Genomic DNA, 15,327 nt, shown 5'->3' on the forward strand with positions numbered 1-15,327 from the left:
GAATCATAGGATCAAGAGGATGTGGTGCTTGGCAAAGGCAGAGCTGGGATGTCATAGACTAGGCAAATTCCTGTCCAGACAGTCTAAGGTGAAGCATGATTCAGGAGTTACAATCATGACTACTGATTGAGAGCTTGCTTAATTTCATAGTTTTTCTCCTACTTGTTTTGAAAGTTTTAAAACTGGGATTTTTTTTCAAGTCTGCAAACACTTGTAAGATGGAAGGCTAGGTGTGCTTGCACAGATGATAAATATATCATCCCTTTCACTAAACTCCTCAGCTGTTAATGCTCCCTTCTGAACTATGGACAAGCCATTCTCAGTGTTTGGGCGGATAACTAAGAGGCAGGATCTCTTCTCAGAGCAGGAGATTTTTATGCAAGCTGTTGGACATTTGGTAAGCTTCAGAAAGAGAAATGCTTTTAAACTATTGCATTTCTGTTTTTTTTCTTTTTTTCTTTTTCTTTTTCTTTTTTTTTTTCCCCCTAAGAAATTCTGTGGAAGAATTTTGCTGATAAAATCACAGAAACATAGAGAGGTTTGTGCTGGGAGGGATTACGGGGTTCCAACCACTTTGCAATGGGCAGGGACATGTTCCACTAGACCAGTTTGCTCAAAGCCCCATCCAACCTGGCCTTGAGCCCTTCCAGAGGATGAGGCATCCACAACTTCTCTGAGCAACCTGTTCCAGTGCCTCATCACCCTGATCATGAAGAATTTCTTCCTTGTACCTAATCTGGATGTATTCTCTTTTTATTTACAACTGCTGCCCCTTGTCCTATCACTAATGGCTCTTGTAAAAAAGTCTTTGTTGTTCTTTAAGTACTGAAAGGCAGCAATGAGGTCTTTGTTGAGCCTTCTCCAAACTGAAGAACCCCAACTCGTTCAGTCTTTCTTCATAGGAGATGTGCACCATTCCTCAGATCATTTTTGTAGCCCTTACGTGGACTTTCTCTAGTGGGTCAATATCTTCTACTGGGGGACTCAAAACTGAGGAGAAAATACTTTCCAGTGTAAATGGACCTGCTTACTTTGACAAGAAATAACCTAAATAGAGTATCACAGCTGCCAGTGCCTGTTACAGCCACTGACCTTCTTTTTTCCTCCATCTCCATTAGCCATTCTCCTAAGGTAAGCCATGGCCTGTGCGAGATGGTGACTCAAGTGATGTGCAGATGGCATAAGAACACAGCTTCACATCCTCTGAGCTTCCGCTGTTATTTACAGATTCTTTTCTGTATTTTGAGGCATTCTTATAAGTGCAGTTCTTCTAAAAAACGACTTCTTCGGAGTGAGTGCTGATGTCATTGCTGACATTATACTCTTTCCATTTAACATTTGTGTATCTATCAGTGTAACTAAAAATGGCATGACCCTTTATTTTAGAAATAATACTGAGTCATATAATTCTCTTATCCTATTTACAGTTTCTTACCTTCTCTTTTGCAGATATGAAAAGTGCATGCTCGGCAAAGATCTTTTGAGAAAATACAGACGCTATTTCAGAGTTGATTATCTGAGGCATCAATGACCTTAGTGAAAAAAATTCTTTATTTCTTGAATGCCTTTTATTTTAATAATAAAGAATAAGAGAAAACTCTGCCCGATCAGAAGCCCTCTGTGGAGCATCTAGAAACACTTGTCAAACTGCTGGTGATGAGATATCCATTGCCTTTGTTGAGTTTGGGAGTAGGGCAAAGACCCTTGTCCAGACTGCATTTCTGGGGTGTCAGTCAAGGCCCTGGCCAGCATCATTTCTGAAGTTTGGTTTTCAAAAGACTCATCATTTTGGGCCTTCCTTGTTGCATTCTGTGCAAGAAGGAAAATTTTCATATGGAAAATAAATCTGTTTACAGAGGTTAATTGAGTTAATATAATGCTAAAACCTATAGATTTCTCTGGAAGTTATCAAGCACTCAAAATTAAGCATAAGTTAATCATCTTGCTTAATTGGGATCTCAGCAACTCCTTCACGGTTCTAACATTTTTGAAATGTTCTAAGTAATTTGTGTTTGTGAATAGAACTAAAGAATCTTTCCTGACCAATGGAGTGGAAGTGGAATAGGCCGATAACAAAGGATCTATTAAAACATCATTGGAAAAAGCTCTATAGTTCAAGTATTGGCTCAGTTAATCTCTATAGATTTTTTAATGCTGCTGCTGGGAGGATGGTGTTTGAGAGGGGGAGAGAAAGAACGCAACTCTCTTTTTTTAATACTTCATGGGTCCTTAACCCTTATTTAAAGATGACTTTGGATTTTAGACCAAAAAACTTTTCTTGTAATTATATCAAACAGTTAAAAATAAAAAAAAAAGCTAGTTAATGATGTTCAACATAAGTAATCATGTTAAATAGTGAAATTTAATTTCTTAAAAACTTAAATCCTCATATCTTTTGGAATGCATTGTACTGTAGGATGTCTGAGTAAATTAAATTCTCCCCTGCACACTAAAGCATCAATTTCCTTATGGTAATTATCTGCTAGATTGGATCTGTCAGTAGCAGGGAAGCATGCCTGACATTATACCCTCTTTACAAAAAATGATTACAAAAAATTAAGACGAATGAGTAAAATTAAGGTTGCGGCTGGTAAGCCTATATAAAGCTCTCATAGATCACTTTACATAAGCTACCATTGTACTGGATACTAAGCTTTTAATGACTAGTTGCATAATGAGGTGAAGGCCATTAAAGAACAGCATAGGTAACTGATCACAGAGATAAGAGCTAAAAATGATTTTCAGCCAACTAGAAGCAATTTATTATACACAAAAACACAGCTCTAACTGAAATGTCTGTACAGATGAAGAACTTTTGAAAGTTGACAGGATTTCCTTCCTGGGAAAGTTTTACAAATATGACAGGAGACCGTCTCTGTCATATTAGTCTTTCTCTCCCAGCTATTCAGTACTCAAGGCTTGGGGTGGTTTTCTTTTCTTTTCTTTTCTTTCTTTCTTTTTTTTAAAACAAGTCTGGACTGTAGCACTGCATTTCATTAGCTGACTTGAAAGATGGATTAGAGTGAGGCATAGCTGATAGAAAGGGAATTCATGGCACATTGCCAGCGAGCAGTGCATGGAAGCAGGTTAGTTGTTGCAAGTCAATGGATATCCTGTCCTGGGCTGAAAAATAGCATCCATACAACAGAACTGCCTCTTGGGAAAGAGGTTTAGGATTGCAAAGTAACTTATTGCTCCCAGGGCAGTTAAAAAATGAGTATATAAGTAACTTCTCTTATAATGAGTGTTCTGAGCCAAATGAAAATAAATAAATAAATAAAGAGTATAACTGCTCTAAAATGGGGGATCAAATTTTGAGGTATTCCCAGGCGAAACCATATCCCTAATTTAGAAAAAGGGAATGTGGATCAAAGAGTCTAAAGAAAGGCAGGAACTGCAGGGGCAGGCGAAAGCAGGTATGCAGGCACTTTAACCAAACCAGTAGGACATACACCCCTATGTATACATGCATAGATTCACACAAAGGCACACGTGTGTGTGTGTGTACAGATACCGACACGTGCATGTCTGTATAAAATAAACTTATTGCTTACGGATGAATATAGCCTTTAAGACAAAATAATTCAACAATTTCTAATTAAAAACAACTTGGGGAAGCAACTCAACTTTCCCTTCTATCCCTCTTTCCCACCTCTAACTTTTGTGATAGGAATGTTCTTTAATGGCCTTGTCTAAAAGGATTCAGCAGGACATGGGGATAAAAGAGGTCACTATGGATAAATTGGAGAGGATCCAGGGGAGAAATCTTATCTCCTAGGTGACAGGCTGATTTTGGGCAGCTGTTTCTTTACTGTTATTACTGGTTTCTAGAATTTGTTCTGGCTTACGCATGCACTGTGCCAGCTAATTCTGTGCAAGCTCAGAAGCAAATTTCTCTGTGTTTACGTAACCAAATTAAACACTCTCAGGGAATATTCCTAGCTGTGCAACTGCTCCAGCAGTATTATTATTAATAGTTAGCGTGGTCCCTGGCATAGGTCCGGTTCATGCTCTACAGCATCTCTCTCCACCCATCCAAAAACATCTCAGATCAGACATAAATTTGGAAACTGGAAGGAGTAGCTGATTCTTCTTACGTGTGGCCTCCTTGTTTTGGAGTCTCTTAGAGTGAACAGTATGGATTTTGGGTGTTCCTTGACCCTTGTCCCTGACACATTTTAATTCACCGGTGTGGAGGCAGCCTCAGTGCCTAAGGAGGTAGGAGGCCAAAGAGTCAGCTTCAGGATGCATGGGCAGCTGTGCAGATTGATCTGTGCTGTGGGGGAGAACTAGTTTCAGTTTTTGATTTGAATAATTACATCCCATCTGACTTCTGCTTTAGGTATATATCCCCTTCTATGCACCTAGTCTCTGGTCATTAGGAAGCTGTAATCTAAGCCATATAGCAACTGAAGTCAGTGGATAATTTTGCATTTCTTTGGCTCATTTTATTTTTGCTTGGCTTCTGTCCAGTTTACTGACAAAGTAAATAGCCCACTTCAAATTTAGGCATCTTTATCAAGGCTTTAATTAAGACTTTTTAATCATTTATGTTTGTGATGTGGTTTGCATTCTAAAAAATCTTCAGTCATTCCAGTCATTTCTCCTTTATTCTCTAATTATTTTAAGTATAAATTCATCAGATTTACAGTCTGCTGACTGTATCATTATATGAGAAGTGTATGTACTAGCATATTTATTGTATCAAGCTGATGGTGGATAATACAATTAGATCCTTTTTTCACTGATATCTGATCTGCTAATTAACTGGAAAATATTTTGATTGGGGTGACTGCTTACCCAAATTATTTAATTGTCCCGCACAAGGCTGTCAGAAAAAAAAATAAATAAAATGGAAATAAGCCTAGAAAGATCTGTGAAATTTCACACTAACAGCTCTTCAGGTTAGGGCTATAGCTAGATGATTGGAGAAATTGTGAGAGACATGTGGAGCCTGCAAGACAAGAAATTAGTACCGTTTTAATTTCAATAGGGAATAATACTAACATCACTTAGGTCTTGTTTATCCCTTTTCCTCCTTGATTTTTTAATTTTTTTTTTTAAACAAAGTGCTCATCATTACACTAAAACTACGTGCATGTAATGGGGAGGTAAACGTAAAGAGAGCTGAGAGCATGATGCAGGTAAATTGGAAAGCCCTAATTCTCAGGTCTGTGTCTGGTTACCAAGACCAAACTGCTTTCCTGTCTTGGGTAACTTTTTATCCTGAATTGACTGGTGTTCACTGCTGAACTGAGCATAATAGAAAGCTGCAAACAATTTTATCAGTCAAGAGTTTGACTTACATTTTGTGCAGAGTATGGATGTAAGCCATACTCAAAGGTTCTTGTTGAAGAACCCAACTGTGCAAAACTGCAGTATTTACATATAGTTATTTTTCAATGGTCGTTGACATAAAAGATTCATACCAGAAGGTTCAGCAAAGTATACACTGTTTTAAAACTGACAGCAAAGTGCTGAGTATTGGCTTTGTCTATAAGTAATCCATTCCATAGGGATAATTTCTCGAATCAAAGGCCTGCACAAAGACGAGAGAAGCACAAATGTAATTTTATTCTTGTGAATGGTTCCATTGAATTCCTTCTTACTGTGTGTGTGTTATCTCCTTATTAGAAAGTCCTGGAAATTTCATTTTGTAGTCCAACTGTGAAAATGCTGAAGGAATTCCTGGCAAAATCCAAACCTAATGACTTTACATATCATTTACACGTACAGAATTGTTTCACGGGGAATGGCAACAGGGAGGCATACAAAGCCTTTTATTTAAAGATGGAACCTGATTAATATATTTTTAATGGTGGCAGAGAGAGGACACTTTCTGAAGTTTGCAGTCTAAGGTATGTTGAAAGGAATGCCACTGGCAGCGCTCTGATGTTATCCAGTTGTTGAGTCAATGATGCTCCCAAGGCAAATGAAACCACTGGTCAGTGGAACTGCCTTTGACGTCAAGGATCTGCATGTATACATGTAATAAATATACTAGGTATGATTATTACTGGAATTAGTATGCTCATTACATCATATCCTCATTTCTAGGCTTAGTAATGAGCACACAATAGCAACAATGCTTTTGTCAGGTCCCATAGACAACTACACTTAGGCCTGAGTGATGTTCCTCTGAGAAACCTCCAATGAAAATAATGAAAATCAAACGTAATGAATGAGGGATGATTTGGGCGGTTATTTTCCTTCTCAGCCTTTGTTGAGACACATTTCCTCAGGCTGATCTCAGAGAAGACATGAGGTGCAGTCTTGACTTCTTACTGTCAGTATACGGGCAGAAGCAGTCACAGTATGCACAAGACAAGGAGTGTCCTCAGTCTGTACTACAAAACCAGCAGCTATGTTTTCTAAGTGCACATGGATGAGTCCTGCTTCACAGAATAGGATGTGTCAGTATTTTGGAAGCAAATATATCTGGGACGTGCACTCCAAATATACTTCACACCATTGTTTGATCTTCTTTCACTTTAGGGAAAACTCCGTCCTAATGCATTAGACAAGGTGCCTTGGCCTGGCAATGGCTGAGGGAGAGAAAAGATGGCAGAGGCTGAGAGATGCTCAGACTTCAGACAAGTGGCTTTTAGCCACAAGTGGAAGGGAATACTCCGCTTAAATGTTTTATTCTCTGCTCCAAGTACATCATACTCTATCTTAAACAATTCCTTAAAGCAGCACAAATTTTTATTTATAAATATTTACATATTTATGATGTTATTCTGTTTTTAATTGCATTTTATTAAATGAAAAATGCTTCCATCTACAATGAAACAAAACAAACTTTGCAGTTATTACAGGCTTTTTCTTTCTGTCTCCTCTACAAGTACCAATTTTCTCCAGTCATTTTCAAGATTTCAGGCTAGGATCACCACAGCCTTTTACATCATAGTATTTTCCTACCATGAAGTTGTTTGTGTGTATTGTTTACCCAACAGACATTTCTCTTTCAGTTGGTATATTCATTACTAAATAATTCTGTGAGAAGATACAGGCCACTGATTTTTTCCAATTTGCATCACCATACTCTAAGCTATGCTGAAAGCTAAGCTTTTTGGTCCTCTTGCTTTGGAAGTACATTAATATTTCTATGACCTTTACTAGATAGCAGATGAGAAGCATTAGGAATAAAATAGCAAACAAACCAAAGGAAACCAATCTTTTAAAAATGCGTATTTCTGCTCCTCAACTGGAAAGGAGCAAAAGGGGAAAGAATGTAACCTAAAGAGAATATAAACTTTAGTTAGAGTTAGGATAATTGTTTTATGTAGCCTATTTTTTCACATTAAAATGCTTTTTTTTATTACTCCACTTACTACAATGCAAAAAATGTATTTGTCTGCTTTTAATAGCTATGCTTGTACAAAACATACAGACATAATTTAGAAATAAATAAGCAATAGAACGGTTTGACAAGTTTATTTACTGTGCATATGGAAGACATACTATAAAAAGCACAGTCACTATGCTAACTACTACTTTACGCAAGATTATCTCAAATCAATTTCCCTTCCAAACCTCCCAAACCTTGATATGAAGAGAAATTCTGTGAAACAAGCTGCAGATGTAGTGTATTTTTGTGTGGTGTAAGTGATCTGCTTTAGAAGACTACACCAATGTGAGTCTTTAGAAGACTGTAGAAGGAAAGCCAAATAAATTCTACCCAGGAAACCATTTCTCTCGCAGCAGCATTGTTTTTCAGTGGTTTTACTACAGAGCGGAAGTCACCTCTGTTCCTGTTCATCTGCATGTCAATGCAATAACTCAAAGGAACAGATCCAAAAAAGATTTCCAGTGACTTGAAATTTGTCTGCTTTATTGAGACCATGTATAGATTGACAGCATCTGTGATTCAGTAGTGTTTGACTGATACAAGACAGAAGTTACCCCATGAACTAAAGTGTTTCTCATTTCGTTTCCAGTTGAAGAAAAAAGTGAGATTCTTTTATAGCAGTTTTCTTTCATTTACTTTATACCATGTGCCAAAACACCAGGTGAGAAAGAAGTCAGGAAGCTTAAAAATAATAATAGCTAGTACACCCTACCATATATCACATGACCTTAGAAGGGTCCAGATTAAATCAAGTGGTGCTCTTTACAGCATTGACATGATGTCAAGAGCCCCCATCTGTCTTCACTAACAGGAATGATGTCACTGTAGCCAACAGTGAAGCCAAAGCAGGAATAGGCCTTATACTGAATGTGTCACATAGCTCTTTTCTAACTACTACCCTTGTAAGATTTTGTTTCAGTACTTAAAATTTTTCCCTCCTTTGGATTTCAAGGAATACTGTCTCATAATTTTAGCATCAAAAATACAGATTTGTTAAAATCATAAGAACTTCTTAATGGGAAAAACTATTTGAAAACATGCATACTATGGATTTAATTGATTTAATTCAAGTGGAATGAGGAGCTTTGTATCTTGGATGCAAGCATTTCCCTTCCATTTGCTGTTTAAGCACAAGAGCTTACTGCTCTTTGTTCAAGCCTCACAGAAACTGAAAGTAATGAGGAACTGGCTTCTTGACTTTTGAAAATGCCTTTTCTCCCCTCTGTTTATTTTTAAAAGAAATTTCCTCTAGCAGTATGGAGAAATGTAAATCTTGTTTTTTCTTTTCATTCATTAGATGTAGAGATTCTGACTCTTATGCAATCTGTAAGGTCAGAGAAAGCTACACTGAGTTATCTTGATGATAACCTGTCCCTTTTAAATGCAGTTCCTATCTCCTTAGATTATTGTGCCTTAATTATGCCATGTGTAAAATGTTTTTATACAAAGCATCCAATCTGAACTTACTCAAGCGATGGCATCTCTTTGCAGTCAACGTTCTCAGCCCACTGCTGGCTTAAAATGTAATCAGTTTTCATCTGCTCGTTTGAATGAAATTTAAGTTTCTGTTCAAGATACAGCCTGTGATGCTGCATTGCACTGCACAAAGACAGTTCCTAGATTCTTAGCCAGAGCCAGATCACTCCCCCTGCACTGCTGAGTTGGGAGCCTGAAATATTTGAGTCCTTCTCAAGCACATAACAGTGTAATCTTTGTATCCAGTAAAAAAAAATTGCAAATATTTTTTTATGTAGTACCAGGTAATTTCAATATGCCAAATTCGCAAAAGAGACTATGTTTTTATCTAAAATGCTCACCAGCTTACATAAATGTGCAGCTCCAAAATGCGCAGGCTTACAAGGCAAAGGCAGATTGCATCCTTCCTGTACACACGCCTTAATTCTGCATGCATATATAAAATTCTAATATAATGAATATAGAGAAATTGGTTGGATGAGAGCCTCTCTTTAAAATAATCTGGTATCTGTGACTTTTTTTTTATATTGTGACTTTTGTACAGTGAAAATACAGGCAACCAGAAGTGACAGTTTCTGTGTTGGGTCAGACACTTTAAGAACTGGAGTCTTTCTGCTCTACTTTGGAATAGGCAATCTGCTGCTGTCTTACTAGGAAAAATTGTTTACTTTAGGGTCAGTGCTTTCCTTGCTTAGCTGTCAGCTTCCTTTCCCTTGGAGTTTGTATATCCTTTATGATTGAGATTTGCACAGCAATAGTAGATATTTGGATGCTTGGTTGTTGTTGCCAAGGATCTAATCTTTTTGTTGATGGATGTTCTTTTCTGAAGATTTGCTTTTTTTCTGCCTCTGTGGTTTATATTCCCCACTTACCTTTCAGTATTCCCAGTGAAGTCTTCATTCTTCTCTTGAAAAGGCTTTTGGCCATAGATACATGTTATAGTCATTCGCTGAAAGTCCTTAACTGGGCTGTTTCTTACAGATGTGTTACACACATGTCCATCATAAGCCCACAAGCAGGTAAATGAATAGCAATATAGATGATTTGGGTAATACAGCTCAACAAAGACCTCAAGAGAGAGGCTGTCCAAATTACAATAAACTGTTCAGAATATTCTGACCCATGGAGCACAGCAGAACTTCCTGACCAACAACGTGGCATTTGGTCTTCTCTTTCTCAGGAATGCAACTCCCTCATCCTGCCTACACCAACACCAGAAAATAAAACAGTACCACAACAGAGGCTTGAACACTGATACTCCACCCTCCCTATTTAATTACTTTCAATTTTAGCATAAGAATTTAAGCACAGATGTGAGATGCACAGAATTAATTAGCCTCCAGACCAGAAAACATAACCTGGCTCCTTTTAGTTACTACTATACACAGAGTTAGCACATAAAAAGGTTAAAATACCACTCTGTAATATTTAACCATCTTTGCCAGATACAGTCTGGTGAGAGGGACTGCTGCTCTGTTATGATTTACTAGTTAATAATACATTTACATAGGTGTGATTACATGTGTTTCTATGCATATATATATCCATATATATATGCCAATTGATAGAACTTTTATACCATCATATTCTACCTTAGTTCAGAAGGCAATCTAGTATAGAGAGAAGTTTCAAGCCTTTGACTTATAACTCCTCTTGTTTTTAATACAGTTTTAACTGTCAGTGGTAGGAGGTCACATATCTGACAATGATGTAATAAGACTACCACAAACACCCGTTTATATGTTATTTTTGTTCTTTATTTAAAATATCCACACATTTCCATCTTCCTTGCTATCAGACACTAAGGCTTGGTTAGGCAGGTAAAAATGACTGACCCTTTTTAAACTGTAATAGTTTCTCTGAATCTTGTTGAAAGGATTCTGAGGACTAACTGGAGTTATCATCTGAGAAAAAGGTCCCTGGTGATTATACTGAGATGATCTTCCATGTTTTGCTATAGATCTGCAATTACAAAAAGAGAAATAAAAGGCTTTAAAACAAGTTCTCATGTTGCTAAACTTTCCCTCTTCTTCCCTCTCACTGCTAAAGACATGTCCATTTGTGTCAGAAAATATTGACAATCTGCAATATCCTATATTCTTGGAATCAGTCTTTTTAAGAACAGTGGTGAGAAATCTTCCCAAGAGTTTTAAAACTTTTTGTGATGCACAGAAATGCAGGTCCCTACAGGAACTGTAAGAAGGATATTACAAAAATCCTTTTGCCTCTTTTCAGCCTTTCTTGAGTGCAGAGTCCTTCACAACTAATATATGTACCATGTGGCAAAAGGCTATGAGTACACCAAATGCATTCAGGCACATAAGGCCCTGCAGCTTCTGCAGGGCTAGCCCTGGTGACGTTGGAGGTTTGGTTTTCAAACCTCGAAAAAACACTTTGTTAGCACCATGCCAATCCTGCTCTAAACGCCCAGTCGCTGTGATACAGCATACTGAGGTGGGGTTTAGAAAATATGCTGGGGACTGTATGCAAGCAAACAATTAACTCTGATCTTGTGATACACTTCAAAATCTTTACAAGAAGATGCACTAACAATAATCTTATACCTGCAGTCTTACATAGTGTAACTATGTTGAGCTGAAAAGCCTCAAATCAAAAGTAGGTCTGACACAGAACTCAGCACAGAATCTTGTGTTCACCAACTCTTCAAATAAAAAACAGATTGCCTTTTGACCTAAGGATTCCTCTTGAAGACTCCAAAACATCCTGCTAAAAGTATGTAACTCTTTTGTCTAAAATCCAATGAAATCCAGCACCATCTTGTATTAACTATTGTAATTCCAAGGCACTGTCATGCAACTAGAGATGCACATCAAATGTTCCCTTCTCTGCAAGAGTTAACATTGATGTCAAAACTAAACTGTACTAGAGAACTTTACTACTTAATTTTCCAACTTCAACTTGGGATTACCTAGAATTAAAAATACAACATAGCAACAAAACTTGATGTGCAAAAAAGCTATTCATATTCAACAATGAAGAAACAATATTTCTGCTGTTCTATAACATACACAACTCTAGTGAGTTTAGAATGCTTAAAAATACTACAGTCTTGCTCCACATGCTGTGGAAGGTCCATGCAAAGAAAATACAGCATAGAAGTGGCTGCATGCTCTTTGGTCTACCTGGTATTGATGTTAGTTCTCAACAAAACATGTACAAGACCTGTCAGCAGTAGAAGAGTGACCCTCTTTGTCACCCGTAATTGTCTTCATATATTGTGGACATGTCAAAAAAGTGGCTCTAAAATATCCACCACGTGTAAACACTCGTTACTTTCTGAGAGATTATTACAGCCATGGCTTGAAAATTATCAAAAAGAAAAAAAAAAATAGATCACCATTTTAAAAACAGTACGAATGAGATGTCATCCCACAAGAAAAGCATATGGAGATGAATCAGAGTAGTTTGAGTCCGCATTTCAGAAATAACCTCTCTTCTTGACTACAGCCTAGCTTGACTTGTGACCACTGAAATCAACAGAAATTTTGTCCTTTATATTACAAAAGTAAGAAATCAATTGTTGAGCACTTTTCTTTTACAGGCATCACTAATGTTGGGAGTGGGCAGGGGACCTGTAATTCATAGAAGTATCAAAGAGGGCTATAATCTTCCCTCTTAAGCCAGTGAACACTACATGTAAGTAGCCACAGAGAAGGTAAGAAATTATCTCTTACAGCGTTGCAGCTGGAGGTTCTAATCTCATGGGAAGGTACCACTCAACTCAGAAAAAGAATGGAAAAACTTTGTTGTCAGTTTTTAAGTGTGATTAGGCTTGCTGTCTGTTTACTATATACCCATCTTCAAAAGACCAGAGGATTCTGTCCTGATTCTAGAAAGACTCTACTAGCACAGAAAAGAAACTCTACTCTTCCTCTCCACTAGAAACTAACAAAATTTATTCTCTATGAAATACACTCACAGTAACACCTGTAGAAAGTAAAATGAAGTAACAGATGTGTTTTCTTTTCTTAGATCACACTGGCATCTGTCTTTTTGCTTTTGAAATTTGGTATCTGTCTGAAGCCTGTAAATGATCTTTGCTAAGATGCCTTTGCTTTTTTATTTGTCTGACATTTAAAAGCAAGTTAGTCTTGCATCAATCTGAGCTTGGCTTTATTGGGTTATACAGACTTGAGACTGTTGCATATTTTCATTCCCTGTCAACAGTAAACTGACTACAGCTGACTGCCTATTTTCTAGGGCTAACCACAGGAGAAAATGAGCAGAAGTGAATAGCTGGTAGACAGCAGAAATGGAAGTCAGTGCATTTTGCACAGTGATGAAACTGTTGACATGTTGATTTCTTCAAAAGTCAGGAAGCTCCCTAAAGCTTCTCATGTCTTTTCTGGGCACTTAGCACTGTTACTACTGAAAAAACAATTTAAATGTGTTGTGGACAGAATCCCAAGGGACTATTAAAATGTTTAATTGAAGATAAATTTATAAGGGCTATGTGGAAACTTGGATAGTGTCACCATGTCCTAGATCATTCTGGAAAATAATAGATCAGAAACTAAAGAGAAAGTAGAAAATCATAAAGGAGGAAGGGGAAGCAAGTAGTTACTAATAGTTCAGACACTGGAAGAAAGGCTAGATTGGACCCATGCCTATGTCAGACTCTTTGTATTAAATAAAGTAATAGAGTTTTTCAGGTATTCTGAACAGTACAGTTCTGTTTAAAGCATCACATACATATTTCGGAAATGTGACCCGTAGTTTTAACAGGTGTTGTATGGAAGAGCAAGAAACAGCAAATGCCCACTTCATGAGAATCTGCCAACACCATATTGGAAGTGCAATACCACATTTTAAAAAGTTTAATTTTGGTCTTCTATCAAAATGTAAATAGATCAACCAAAAATAGAGTTTACTGAAGCCATGACTTAATCTATCTTAGCTAGGGAAAATATACATCAGTGCAGAAACATTCAGAAATCATTATCTACCTAAGGTGCCTTTCTAATATGCACCCTATGACATTCCAAAAATTAAAAAAAAAAACTCAAGATAATTTCAGATGACCACCACAACAATGTTGTGGGATCCAGCACAAACTGTTCTATATATTTTTAAGCCAAGGAAAAGTAACACTCAACATTTAATTGTTCTTTAGTTAAATAAATGCAATTAGGATTTTCCCTGTAACCTTTCTGAACATGCTAAGAAATATCCCTCATACTTACCCATGCATTTGTGAAATTATTGATGGTGATGTTGATGGAAGATTAGAATTTGCCGGATGAGTTGCCAACCAATGAACCTTGCCAGTATATCCAGGGATATTTGGAGTGCTAAATTAAAAAAAAAAAAAAAGGGAAGGAAAGGGTGAGGGGAAAGAAAGAGTAAATTAAATTATAACAGATTTGAAATATGATTTACAGATCACCTTAAAATAGTTGGTGTTTCTCTACTAAAACTGAGTAGGGTAAAAAATCATCATCATACAGTTAGACTTCTTTAAGATCAATGAAACAACTTCAAGCTAATCGTGCTGATGATCTGACCCAAAACCTTTGTTAGACATGACAGTATCTTTTATCCCATATGTTTAAGTTCTTGGAATATCTGTATGATATTCATGATTATAAGCAACAGTTCATTATTTCATCTCAATGAAAATATGTAGTCACGTGGTTCACAAAAAAGCAAGGAAATATTTTTTAAACTGTGATACAGATTTAGCTGATATTTACATTCCAGATTTAAACATGGGATTGAGGTAATAGGGTTTCAGCCAACAGGTGTGATTTCTAGTGACCTAAAACACAAATGATTTCCCAGACATTTTTAAAGTTCTTTAAATTCAGATGGATGTACAATATCATTAACACTGCTCAGATACACACTTAAAATCTAGCATGAGTGCATGACAAGATTGTGAGTGTGCATCATATCTTAGAAAACTAAACACTTTTGTTAATTCTGAAGTAAAATTTTAATGTGGAATTCAAAAATAAAGTTTCTTAAAGAAGCTTTAAGAGGATTCTTTCTTTAAAGACAAAATAATTCTACTTAGTCGAGGTAGCACACAGAAAATTTTACCAGTATTTGATAGGAGATAAAACAGAGATGGACCAAATTAAAGAAAAAAGAAAAAGAAAGAAGTACAATAATCCATGAAGATTAATAATTAAACAATCTAATACCCCAAATTGATAGCTTTTTTTTCCGCACAAAATTATTCAGAGTACCAACAGTGCTATTCTATGCTGGCATTTCTAAATAGGATACCACTGAATTATAAACATATTCAGATCCTCGTACACATAAACATAAGAGGTCATGCCAAGCTGTTTCATCCACTGAAACAATATAATAAGGATTGTTAACCTTGACTGCATTATTCTTTTGTGAGCCATCTGATGCAAGAATAGCAAGAATGGCCTCTTTAAAATAATCCCTGAGATATTTCTTTGTTAACTTGTACTCTGGGTGAACATAAACAGTTCCTGTATTAATAAAGCAGATAGAGCTATTAG

At 36.7% G+C, this 15,327-nt stretch overlaps 1 protein-coding gene across 1 annotated transcript in view; it reads right to left on the bottom strand.

Annotated features, from left to right (window-relative positions):
* Positions 1–1,629: 1,629 nt before the first annotated feature.
* Positions 1,630–15,327, bottom strand: part of SPMIP7 (sperm microtubule inner protein 7) — a gene marked incomplete at both ends in the record, with an annotated part of 33,999 nt that continues 20,301 nt past the window's right edge. The window contains 3 exons of the mRNA XM_079533898.1: positions 1,630–1,809; positions 10,663–10,789; positions 14,032–14,139. Of these exons, the coding sequence (XP_079390024.1) occupies positions 1,630–1,809; positions 10,663–10,789; positions 14,032–14,139 (415 nt within the window). The remainder of the gene's footprint in view (positions 1,810–10,662; positions 10,790–14,031; positions 14,140–15,327) is intronic.

Source organism: Tetrao urogallus (assembly GCF_951394365.1).
Source record: "Tetrao urogallus genome assembly, chromosome: 3".
NCBI lineage: Eukaryota > Metazoa > Chordata > Aves > Galliformes > Phasianidae > Tetrao > Tetrao urogallus.